At 41.8% G+C, this 12,948-nt stretch overlaps 1 protein-coding gene across 1 annotated transcript; it reads right to left on the bottom strand.

The window, feature by feature from the left end:
• Window positions 1-6,251: 6,251 nt before the first annotated feature.
• s1pr4 (sphingosine-1-phosphate receptor 4) lies at window positions 6,252-8,560 on the bottom strand. Its single transcript, XM_032526598.1, has 2 exons — window positions 8,463-8,560; window positions 6,252-7,801 (listed from the first exon to the last, which is right to left on the bottom strand). The coding sequence occupies exon 2, from the start codon at window positions 7,644-7,646 to the stop codon at window positions 6,402-6,404; it is 1,245 nt and encodes a 414-aa protein (XP_032382489.1). The 5' UTR covers window positions 7,647-7,801; window positions 8,463-8,560; the 3' UTR covers window positions 6,252-6,401.
• Between the last annotated feature and the right edge of the window lie 4,388 nt (window positions 8,561-12,948).

Here is a 12,948-nt window from a genome sequence, read left to right as displayed (position 1 = left end):
TTGATTGATTGATTGATTGGGTATAATTAACAACAACACTGGATATTTGCACACCAATAATTGTTGTCTGAAAGTGGAATGGAACGCTTTAAGTTAGCCAAATAAACTGGATATTTTCTTGGGGCGTTTTTCACTGGGAGGTAGTCCACAGGGTTAAATAAAGAAAGAGTTTTCTGACACTGCCAGTTTTTGAAATCATCCTGTGGGTGTGTATCTGTGTGAGTGTGTGAGTGTGTATGTTTGTGTGTGTTTGTGTGCGTGTGTGCGTGTGTGCGTGTGTGTGTGTGTGTGTGTGTGTGTGTGTGTGTGTGTTTGTGCGTGTTTGTGTGCGTGTGTGTGTGTGTGTGTGTCTGTGTGTGTGTGTTTGAATGAAAAAGACCAGATAACGACTGCCTGACCCTGGCTGTTAGTGTCTGCTTCATATCACCGTGGGAACATGTTTACTAGACCCATGAGTACACAGGTGCACAAGTACATGCAGACATGCATAAATACGCTGACACATGGTTGGGTATACAAACAACACATGTTCACGTAAACACACTCAAACAAAGCTCCATTGAGTTTTCTCTAAAATTATGACAAATGAATGATCATGACAAAGATAATATTTTCATTACAATAAATCCATTGCTGTGCAGTCATACAGTCTCTTTGGCTACTGTCTGCAGAGAGGAGTCAAAAAGTGTCATTGCCTTTCTGACCTGTGGACCCTTAAGTCAAATTTCTGGAGCTGAAGGATAATTTCCTGCAGCTTCAACTGTGCTGTTGCCATAGGCACAATGTTGGAAACGTTTATATCCAAAACTAGACACCTTACAGTTTTTTCTTTAATCTGAGCATAGTTGATTTCACATTGAGTGACCTATACTTTGCCAATAGACTTGTTTTTAAGTAAAACTTGGCCTCTTCCATATTTTAATGCATCCTTGGAACCGAGCTAGAGTGAGGTTAAAGACTAGACCTGGTTGTCACGTGATCAGTTCTATCATTCTCTCTCAATGAATCATCATATTGTAAATCCAAAACAAACTCTTTCCAGAGCTGATGCAATGGCTTGTTATTATGTGGGAGAGTTTTATTTTGTCAAATGCCATTCAACCTCCTCCAACCTTTGTCTTTGGGTGGTTTAATGTATTGTGTAGCTGCCTGGGATCCTTCTCACTCAATCAGAGACAAAGTAGCTCACCTTTGTTGTGGCCTACAGTATGTTTCTTTTTCCAGGTTTTAGCAAAGCTAGTAGAACCACAGTTTAGGTGAAGGTGTGTTAAAGGATTTTTTTGTGGCAAGATGGACAATATAATATAATATAATATAATATAATATAATATAATAATGTTATATCCCACAAATTAAAAAAACTGTCAAAGCATATTATGCATTGTGTCACATTTTGAATCCACTCTAGTGTGTGCCAACCAACCCACACACTTGCTTAAGCGGGTTGTGTGTGAGTATTGAAACCAGAAGCTGTGCATTTAGCCAAATTTGAGCAAGTGGTTAGATCACAGAGAAGTAGATTATGCTGCAGGACAAGGTTTAAGAGATGTTTCTATAGACACCTTTATCTGTGTTTTTTCTACAAGTACCTGGGTCACTTTCCACTGTAAGTGCCGTAAAGACTTGTTGACCTCTGCCCTGAAAGAGCTAAAGACCACTTCTTCAAGTCTACATGGGTTGTGTTTGACACTCATGAGAGATTTTGGGTGTATTATCCCTTGAAATGGATTGCTGTGTCTTTCAGACATGCCACGTGGAGTCTACTGTAGAGCTGTCAGTCCCATATCTCAGCAATTTAAGCTAGTAAAATATTATTATAACTTATTAAAATGATGGTCAACATTTCAAAAATTAGAATCAGGATATCAAAGGTGGAATTTCCTTTTAACAAAAAACTCTTTACAGTTTCAACAAACAGAGAACAAACACATTTCTTATCCATGGTGGCAGGCAAGAGATTTTAACAATTTTTTTAGTTTTTCTTTTGTCCATTGTTACATTCAGTTTTTGTGCCACTGAGTTGCCGCAGTGCCCCACTCTCTCCCCTCGTGTAGCTTCTCTGTGCCTCACCCGCTGCCTTCACCTCTCCTCAGACAGTACATTATTAGCTGTCTGCTGAACACCTGGAGGCAGAGTCAGCGAGATAATTGTTGAGGGCATAGCCACGTCTGCACGCAACCATCATTAACCCATCGTACCTCATTTAGAGCAGAGAGAAGGCCTTGTTGTTGTAGAGGGGAGGAGGAGAGAGAGAGGGAGCAGCATGGATTGCTGATCAGCCCCTAACATGTCAAATATGATACAACGAATGACTCTAAGGCTGAAGCTAATAAAGCCTGGAATTTGCTGTTGCTTTTTCATCAGGCACCGGACCTGGAGCTGTGCCAGGACCAAGGATGAGAGAGGCTTATTCCCTACTCTTACTGTAACCGTAAAAATGCAGGAATTCACGAGAGGGGAACTCACACACACAGACACACACACACACACACACACACACACACACACACACACACACACACACACACACACACAAAACCAGCAATGACTTGTTTGCACCCATGGCCACTAAAAAAACCAGGAAAGTTTTTTGAGAAGTGTGTGTGTGTGTGTGTGTGTGTGTGTGTGTGTGTGTGTGTGTGTGTGTCTACATATTTGAATGTGTGCTCTCCTGCTTTTACTGCACAATCCCCACAGCTGCTTTGTGGGTGGTCGTTTTAGGTCAAACGGATAAAAGCAAAATTCTTCCTTTCTCACCTCAACGCCTCGTTTCCTTCCTCCAGTCAGTGCTGACGAGCCTGTGCAGCTCACGTCACAAACAGGAATGCCTGCGTGACAGACTGCTAAGATTGTGGAACATCTCAAACGATAAGCAAGTGATTTGTTTTTGAGGGTTAGGATGACTCGCAGTTTTTTTATTTTTATTTTAGTTTTTGATATGTTTGCATCAACAGGATCAAGTTTTATATTTTTGTAACTGCTGAACAAATTGATTTTTGTTGTTCTTGCTTGCAGCAGTTGGATGTTATAACTGAAGTCCCGTTGACTTTCCAGATGAGTTTTTGTTCTGCACTTTTATTGCTCCAGTGTACTTTCTGGAAACAGGTTATCAGGGTTTTTTGTCTACATTTATGTTGACAAAGATAGGAGACTGATTATTGCATTTGCATTGAACACAGCCCGAATTGGGGCTTTGAGAGCATGTTGCTTAAACTCCTGACATATATTGTTTAATAAGATATTTAGCTGTTTTATCTTTCTTTAAAAATAATCTTAAAAGTGCTGAAAATTACAGTATACTATACTAGCACAGTAGAAAATAAGTACTCATCGGACAATGGACAGAAAATCCCTGTATCAAGTTTGAGGTTTTTAAAAAACCCTCCATGAGAAAACACTCTTCCTAGGGAGGCTAATGGAACAGAGGCTAACTTGAAGATGGGACAGGGCTTCAGCATTGCAGTCTGAAATATTGAAATTTCTGTTCCGTGACGGAATTTCTATTGTGTTTTGGCCTGTGTGTTGTTGCCCAGTTGGACAGCCAGGCCGGGTTACTAGACACGCCTGTAAAAACGTACACCCAGCGCGCTACAGCTGTAACATTAGTACAGCCATGACAGCAGCAAACAAACAAACAGGATCAACGGAGATAGATTTCTACCCAACCTAAAAAAGTGTCATATTTCTAACAGTTGCGTGACCAGAGACGTGACAAACCCTTGGTAATCACTGGTGAGGCATTGAATGGTAATTGAGACATGATGGCCACGGCTGTTTACAACATGTTTTAAGCCAAGAGAGGGGGCTGTAAATCTGAAGCAATTGTTGATGTAATTCTAAGCCACTCACGTGTGTTCAGTCGGGTGGAGAAGACGGCAAGGTATTGTTATTTTTAATGGTTCCTGCCATAATTCTAAGCCTAGGAAAGGTGCCTGTCCGTGTGGTGGAGAGGATGGTGAGGTTTTTGTGTTTTTAGCGGTTCCTACCATAATTCTATGCCAAAAAAGTGTGTCTTTCAGTTGAGGACAGACCCCGTGTGAGCACGGGCTTCTATGACTGTCAATGTAACCAGCATCTAACGTTAGCTACTCCGCTGTGCTGTGGAGTAATGTCTGGCTATGTGAGACCAGCATCTTGCAACATTGTTGTGGATGCTTTGGTCTCAGCCTGGAAACCTCCGTGAATTTAGAGTCTGGGGAGGAGGGGGCGGGGGAGACGACTCTCTCCAGTATTTTGAATTTGAACTGCAGTAACTATTTTAAACACTAGCTGTCAGTGTTACATATTGCACCTTTAAGGATATTTTCACCATCTTGACCTCTCTTTTTTATTGTCATCATTTCTTTGTGAACATGACACACACACACACACACACACACACAAACAACACACACACACCCACACACCCACAACACACACACACACATTGGCGACCTGTCTGCATGCTCTCTCACCAAGTGCATTTTGGGATCGCCTTCAGAACCCTGCAACTCTCAAATTGATCCAAAAAAAAAAGATAGTGATGGGAGTTGTTTGGTGCATTGGACAAACCTCTTTCAAATATAATTCCTGGATTGACTTGAGGGCACAAGCACAATATTGTTTAGAGCCAATACTGTAAAAGCAAACAAGACTGGCTCTGCTTATCAGTTTAAAAAGAAACACACACGTACACACACAAGCTCTCACACACACACACACACACACACACACACACACACACACACACACACACACACACACACACACACACACACACACACACACACACACACACACCACACACACACATACAGCAGACAAAAACACACACCACACACAACACACAAACCACACTTCGTGGTTTGAAAAGGTGATGTCACATACTCCTGAGCCCCAATCACAATTCAGCAACATTTTAATCTGATGACAGTCGGTGGGTTGTTTGCTGATGTCAAACAAATCTTATCGAACCACACCACCCTGCAACAAATTAGGTGAGATTTTGAGTAAAACTTGTTGCTTACTGTAATTAGTCATGGGTATTTACAGTAATGTTGGAGTAGAGAAATAGGGCTAAAGGATGTAAATGGTAATCTCTTTACAGTAAGATATGATGTGAGAACTGGCCTCAAGTGTAAAAATAGATACTTTAGAAAGTAAAGTACTGAAAGTAGGAACAATACAGTATTGACCGCACCTTGTGGCTATGATCTATTGCAGTTTCATGAAATTAAATAGTGAAACTGCTGGTGAGCACACTTTGCATACTCTGCCTCTGCAGACCATTGGTTTTGTGAAATATTTTTACATGTCAAGACAAAACCCGTTGTTCTAGTATATCATACAGAACAGGACCGTGCAGTACAGTAGCCTGTACAATTTACAGGTGCATACTGTCTGCAAAACCTTAGACAGTCAGTCATGATGCAGTCTTAGCCAGACTGTCATAATGCATTTATCAATTAGCCCTGGCCTTGTGTGCCTTGGGGCTGCAGTCCCAGCCCTCACCTCCTCTGCACTGAACTTCAATCAGTCATCCTGTCAGAAAAGCAGGGAGGGGAAAGCAGCCTGCAAAAAGGCCTTTTGAAGAGTTTTTCAGGTCAACAAAGACGCGTTAAAGCTGAATTACAAAATATTTTCTCTCATGTACAGTCACATGAGAGTTTTGCAAAGCATGCTGAAAGTGATGTGTGAACAAACATCTTCTTTTGGGCAGAGATAAAAGTATGCCATTTTAATGTGGTGGGATATATTCAATGTGGTGAATTTAGAAAACCATAGAATTTGCGTTGAGGTTACTGCAATGTATATTTTCAGATTGGGAAAAGTGGAAGCATTTTGATTCATCTGGTCCATGTGCAGCAGCCAGTAAAGGCTGCGATGATGTGTCTCCCTCCAGAGGAACGCAGAGGGAGTATACTGAAAACAGCATGCACTCATGTATAAAGCAAAATAAACTTTATTTATATTTTTATCAAACAGTCAAACATCCGGCTTACACAAAATGTTACAAAACAATGCAATACACGTATATACATATTTTTCTATTCTGCTCATTATACCTATTCATGTTCACTTTTATACAACTTTTTTTAGATAATACTTCTGGTACATAATCTGACTTCATATCTATAAAAAAATATACTTTTTTTTCCTGGGTAATAGCAACATGTAGCCTTCAGTGCAACAATAGATCAATAAAGTGTGTCAAATGCATTGAAAAAAGGAATGTCTGGTAATGCAAAAAAAACCTGCTTATCACAGGATAAATTCTTATTTAACAGGTTTTCTGACAGTGGGCAATCATCAGTGCAAGTACCTGCAGGCAAAGCACATTCAAACCAAAACTCAGAGGAAACGGTTAGATGTGTATCAGTGCACACAGGTCTTTTTCGCTTGGGAGGGGACCATGTTGTGGTTTAACCACTTGAAACTGACAGGCAGCTGGTGGTGGAGCTCAGCCTATATTTTCGGGGTGCCCTACGAGGCTTGTTAGGAGTTGATGGTGGGGAGGCCACGCTCAGGTTCCTAACCTTGTTAAAACTGTTCCTCAGACTGTCCCTCCTGCTCTCTGAGGTGCTGCTGGTCTCCTTGGATGTGAATTTGTCTGGGTGACAGAGGCCGGCCTTCAGGCAGCAGCAGCACAGCAGCTCAGCAATAGCCTTCCTCAACTCCCCGCTGCCCAGGGCGTAGATGATGGGGTTTAGGCCGGAGTTGAGGACAGCCAGGGAGATGCAAAAGTCAGCGCTAAAAAGCAGTGCACACTGGCGGGAGGCACAGAAGAAATCCACTAGTAACAGCAGGAACAGTGGTCCCCAGCAAAGCAAAAAGACCCCAACAATGGTGATCACAGTTTTGAGCAGATCCAAAGAGCGTTTGCGACTGCGCTTTGGACCCAGCTGTGCACTCTTGTGCACATGGCAGTAGATGGCACCATAGAGCACACCGATAGCCAGGAGGATAAGGAAGAAGATGATGAGAGAGAAAAAGATGTAGGTCTTGGAGTAGAGAGGAAGGAGGGTGGAACATCCGTCCAGGCTGCACACACAGTTCCAGCCCAGCAAGGGGAGAAACCCAATCACCAGCGCCAAAACCCAGCAGAGTGCTACTAAGCCATAGATCCTATAGTAGGTCTTCCGGGCTGACTTCTGGGGCAGTGGCTTCATCATAGTGGTGTAACGCTCCACAGCAATCAGCAACAAACTGAATATGGATGCTGCCAGGGCCACAAACAGCATCCCTTCCCTGAAGAGCCACAGAGCCGGGGTGAGGCGAAACGTCTGGCTGCCAGACATACAAATGTTTACCAGGTAGGCAGTGCCGGTGAGGAGGTCACTGAGTGTGATGTTGGCAATGCAGACGTAAACCCAGCGTCGGCTGTGGCGGATGCGGGAGATGACAGCCACAAGCACCAGGAGATTTTCCAGGATGATTAAAATACTGAAGAATAGGAAGACGGCCATGGGGGCACTGATGTGGTTCTGGGTGTTTGAGATGGTCCTGTTCTGCAGGCGGCCGGTGTGGTTGTAATGCCTCAAGATCACATGGTTGATCTCGTTGGCTGCAGTGGTGTCGTTTGATATGGTGATGTTGCTGGGGTAACTGGGTATGTGGTACAAGTGTGGGCAGGATGAGGAGGAGGTGAGGGATGAAAAGACATTCATAGCAGCAGCTGGGCTGGTCAAGATCAAGGCTGTGGGTAGGAACAGGCGGAACCGAGCTGGTACGAGCTGCACGGGAATTAGTGTGGAACTCCTGTGATCAAACAGGCTATCATCACACTCGAACCACTGGAGCTCTGCTTCCACACAACACACAGCTGAGAAGACATAAGGAGAAGAAATTTCAATACGGCATCTGTGTGAAAATAAAATACAATTCTCCTCGCTCTAATGTACAGTGTTTATCCTTATTAAAGTGCTTCAATCAATTTAAAAGGCATCATTTAAATGCCTCCCTCCTGTGCCACAACACTCCACCTCCTGTGGTTAACACAGGATGAGTGAGCCGCTGCAGAGGGCATTTAAATAACTACATGAAGGAAATACACACATTGTTTTCATACAAGATTGCTGGAAAAAGTTTACTTAAAATTTCCATGCAACAGTGCTGACTGAATTGCTGCACTACTAACTAATAAAGAATTATTAATTGCAAAATAGCAAAAACATCAGTTGTTTTTCTTTTTTCTCCTAAACCTCTCTACAGTGACATCAATCAAAAAAATTAATCAAAAACGACAAAAGAAACATCAAGCTTTATTTCAAGGGTTATTTTGTTTTAATTAAAATAAAGAATACATGTGAACAATCAACAACTTATTGCTGTTTCCCAACAGTAGTAGTTGGTAATGAAAGTAATTATGAAATCTGTTCAAAAACGCATTTTAATTGCATCCTGTTATGTGTGGATAAAATCCATCACATGTAATTATCATAGCTGTAGAGTGATGAGAATGCTGTGCAGTGGAGAATACTTACTCTGGCTGCAGCTGGTGGTGATGCTGAGTGAGTGAGAAGGTGTCGCTGACTACAGATTTCTTAAGGGGAAGTATGCCAAAATGACACACCACACCCAAAAACATCGCGCATGCACACACACACACACACACAAACACACACAGAAATATGCAACAGAGAGATTGTCATCACTTCTGTTCCATCACCTTGAAAAGAGACAAACTAACGGTGAGAATTTCCCACTAACCCAGAATTATACAATTTCACAGTTTTAGAAGAAGTAACAATTGCTCTACAAATATATATATATATATATATATATATATATTTTTGACAAACTCTAATTGACTCTCATATTTAACAGTGATCCACCACTTTTCTGGTGCATCAAGATCATCAAGTTTTCCCAGGACATTGCGCAGATTTTACAACATCACATTAAATCATATTGCTCAAGTTTCCCTAAGATAACTTATACGGGAAAGGCTCTTTCAACACACGTGCTACAATAAGAAAGTTGTAAATGTTTTGCAACATGACTCAAAACGATGTGGCAAGAATTTCACTTGCACTCACAAGAGCGAAACACAAGACTAAGTTTTTACAAAAGCCTTTATTTAAAAACAAACAAATTCAATTTCAATTTTTCTGACAATTTTTCTTCAAAGTACAAGAGAAAAACAGGAACTCTCCTAATCAGATGGAAAGGTGCCCCTCCCTGCAGATAGAAGCTTTGGTACATATCACACAGCTGTGGTTGTGGTTGGTTTGGATAGACACGCCATAGTCACTCCATGCTCTTATTATCACCATGCATGGCACAATAGACTAACCTCCATCCATGCACCATCAGATCATAACCACATCCAATAAGACAAGCAGTGGCAATGAGACCATGACCACCCACTTTCAAATCAACCATTAACACATAATATACTGAGAACTAACATTTGAGGCATCTTGAAAGTACTAAAGTAATGCCAAACGCTAAAATCAAGAAACCACTTTTCAAATATGTGCAAAACCAAAACTCGTGGCTGAACCCATTTGTCCTTCAAAGTGGAGTTTTCAAAGACTTATGATTATATATTTCAATCTTTCAGCAAAGTAGGCTCTAATTGCATTGCTGCACTATAATTTTCATTTAACAAATGCTTCAAAAGCATGCTAGTGTGGTCTGAAAAATGGACAAAAAATAAACCTTTGAGAAAATAGAACTATAACCATGCCAATCCCCCAAAATGTTTTTCTAAGAAAAAAATATAGTTTTTCTTGCCCATACAAAAAATTGCAAGTGGGTTCTATCTGTCATCTTCCCTTCATATTCATCACAAACAGTTTGGTTTCTCTGTTCAAGAACAAGAAAGGAGAGCACATTTAAAGACAGAAACAATACACAGGTAATATACGTAACTGACCTACATTGTGTAACAGTAACGAAGCATTCATGGGCCTTCCCCTTAAGTATCTACTTTCTAACACAACTTCTCCTTTTTAGTCCTGAGATGTAAAAAAACAGACACGCATCAATAAACCAAGATGTACGATTTTTTGATGTAGGACAGATGTTCCCTTATCTAAATTAAATGATAATGTGCCGAGCCTGTTATTGTAAATCATGTGGCCAAAAAAATATTCAATTCACAACAAGCTGCTGCAACCTGAGGTGTTAACAACACCCATGACTGTTGACAACGCCCTTACTCTGAAAATACAACTTTAAACTGCATGTAACCACAAGGTGTGTATTCTCAACCACAAGTGTGTGTGTGTGTGTGTGTGTGTGTGTGTGTGTGTGTGTGTGTGTTGTGTGTGTGCGTGCGTGCGTGCATGCATGCGTTCTTATGTGCTTGCATGCGTGGTGTGTGTGTTGTGTGTGTGTGTGGGTGGGGGGGGGGGGGGGGTGGAACCAACACTGTTGGCTTTTACTGTAGTGGCCTGTTGTGCCCTCATGTCAGTACAGGAATTTTATTGTTTGTCTAATGCACCTACTCCCATCACTATCTTTTATATATTTTTTATCCATTGTCAGAGTTGCAGGGTTCTGAAGGCTTCCTTACTGAGAGAGCATGCAGACAGGTCACAAGTCTGTCACACATACAGGCATTTAGGTTTCAGGTTCAACATACAACTCTACACACAAAAGCCCCAGCTGCCCAGGTGTGATTTTAATCTATCACCTGTTAAAATGTATGAATGCAGAGGATGTAGAGGTTTAAAATGCTTAATGAGGAATAGTCTGTATGTAATTGAATACAACTCAGTGTTTGTTGATCTTGCATTTATAGAGTGGCCTTAAGAATTGGACACCATGTTGCTACTATGTATAAAGTGTGGGTATAGTAACAACTCAAAGTCTCTAGCGTTCTAAAACATGTGGAAAAATGTGCATAAAGTAATCAAAAAAATGTGTAAGAAAATCCCTCAAGGCTCACCATGGGTAAGGTAACTATGACTAAGACTTGGGTGGGGATTGCTTCTGTGCAGCGAGGGTACATTCAATGTCGTTGAGCAATATGGGAATTAACTTGCAGATTGACACAATACAATGCCAAGGATAACTGCCTGTCTATATTTGCAGCATGGAGTATTTGGGAGCCTGCATTACCCCCCGCCCCTGTCTGGTAACCACACTTCTGTCTATCGCCACACCTCCAGATTGTTTTCATTTTCTTCTAGTCTTCCGCTCCAAGCAATGCTGACTCAGGTGACATCACTAGTGGTACTTTATTAGATTTCGTGCAGCTTTCTCTGGGGCCACGAAAGGCTTTTTAACTTGTTTTCACATGAAGTAGTACTACCCAAGACCTGTAAACAGACTTTGATGTGTGAAATCGAGAGACGTCAATTTAAAGTTTTAGCCCATGCAGTGTAGCATGTTTCATGTTAGCAAGTCAAGTTTTTTTCAGTCATTTAAAACTGCATTTAGTCATTTGGGGGAGAATTAACTCCACAACAAGATGACAAACATGTGACACAGCGAGCTAACCGTCTGCAGGTTTTCACTGCGACTAAAGCTTCCACCAACTCATCACCACTCTTTTAGGGAGGAGAGAAATACTAAAGTCTAGGGTACCTGTTGGAGTGAAAACGTACGACTGTTGGCTCTCCATGGCAGTTGCCACCCCTGTACTATTGTCTTATAAAGTCGTTATGGCTTACATACATGGAAACTATTGCCTACTTACACATCTACTGCATCACCAGCCCTTTAACATTACACACAGCCACTTTAATTTTTTAAGAAAATAATGATAAGTGAAGCTTTAAACATTTAGGGAAACCACCTCCCTTGCTGTCATGGGTCTTTGATATCAACCTTCATTGTGTGTTGTGCTCAAACAACAACAAAAATCTGTGAGCTCTGTGATATGATGAATGATGGAGACCGTTAATATTGAGTCTGTAAAACATATGATGGCAATTATGGACAAATTGTTGGAGAAATGTTTTTTTGGTGGTACTAGACCAAGAAACTGAAATAAATAAATTGTCATTACAATCTCATGGCTGAGAGGTTATTGTTCACAAAATAAAGTTATTTTTATTATAGTGACACCATCTCGACATCTGCTCGAGTCTGCCTTGCATGGTGTTGAGCAGTCAACATCTGGTGGCCACAAAGCAGTATTACAGTTTTTTTGTCAAGCGTAAGACGTGCAGCATCACTGTCAGACCACAGGAAGATGCTAAAAAGCTCACTGAAATCATGAAATGTCACAAAATCATTTCCATTGGTTTCACTCAAATACAAATTCTTAATAAACCAGGACTGAAATCTTAAGGATTGTCACTTTAAGTCCCCATTGAGAGTACGAAATACAAATTCCTCTTGTAAAAGAGTAAGATTAAAAGGTATAACACATATAATGGGTCCGACTTACCGCCAAGAACCCGGACACAGCTCTCCCTTGGGTCATACAGAGATTTGACGGCCCTAAGAAGGGACCCCTCACCCCATACTCCCGCAGCACCTCCCACAGTATCTCCCGGGGAACCTGATCCATTGTTCCACGACCAGGACGGAATCCGCATTGTTCCTCTTCAACTCAAGGTTCAACTATTGGCTGAACCCTCCTTTCCAGCACCTTGGAGTAGACTTTACCAGGAAGGCTGAGAAGTGTGATACCCCTGTAATTGGCACGCACCCTCTGGTCCCCCTTTCTGAAAAGGGGAACCACCACTCCGGTCTTCCGCTCCCTAGGCACCATCCCAGACCTCCACGCAATGTTGAAGAGGCATGTCAACACAGACAGCCCTTCCGCACCCAGAGCTGTCAGCATTTCTGGACGGGGCTATGCCACTGTGGAGTTGTTTATCTACCTCAGCAACTTCCACCAAGGAAATTGACGACAATCCCCCATCATCCTCCAGCTCTACCTCAAAATGCTCCTTTCACTGCCATTCCATTACCTCCTCAGTTGAGGTCAACAGCGTCCAATCCTTACTGTACACAGCTTGGATGGTTCCCTGCTTCGGTTTTCCAGAAGCACCTTGGTGCCGACTG

Source organism: Etheostoma spectabile, chromosome 9 (genome assembly GCF_008692095.1).
Source record: "Etheostoma spectabile isolate EspeVRDwgs_2016 chromosome 9, UIUC_Espe_1.0, whole genome shotgun sequence".
In the NCBI taxonomy this organism is placed as follows: domain Eukaryota; kingdom Metazoa; phylum Chordata; class Actinopteri; order Perciformes; family Percidae; genus Etheostoma; species Etheostoma spectabile.
The sequence above is the reverse complement of the archived record's forward strand: the minus strand, read 5'-3'. Positions and strand labels throughout refer to the sequence as shown.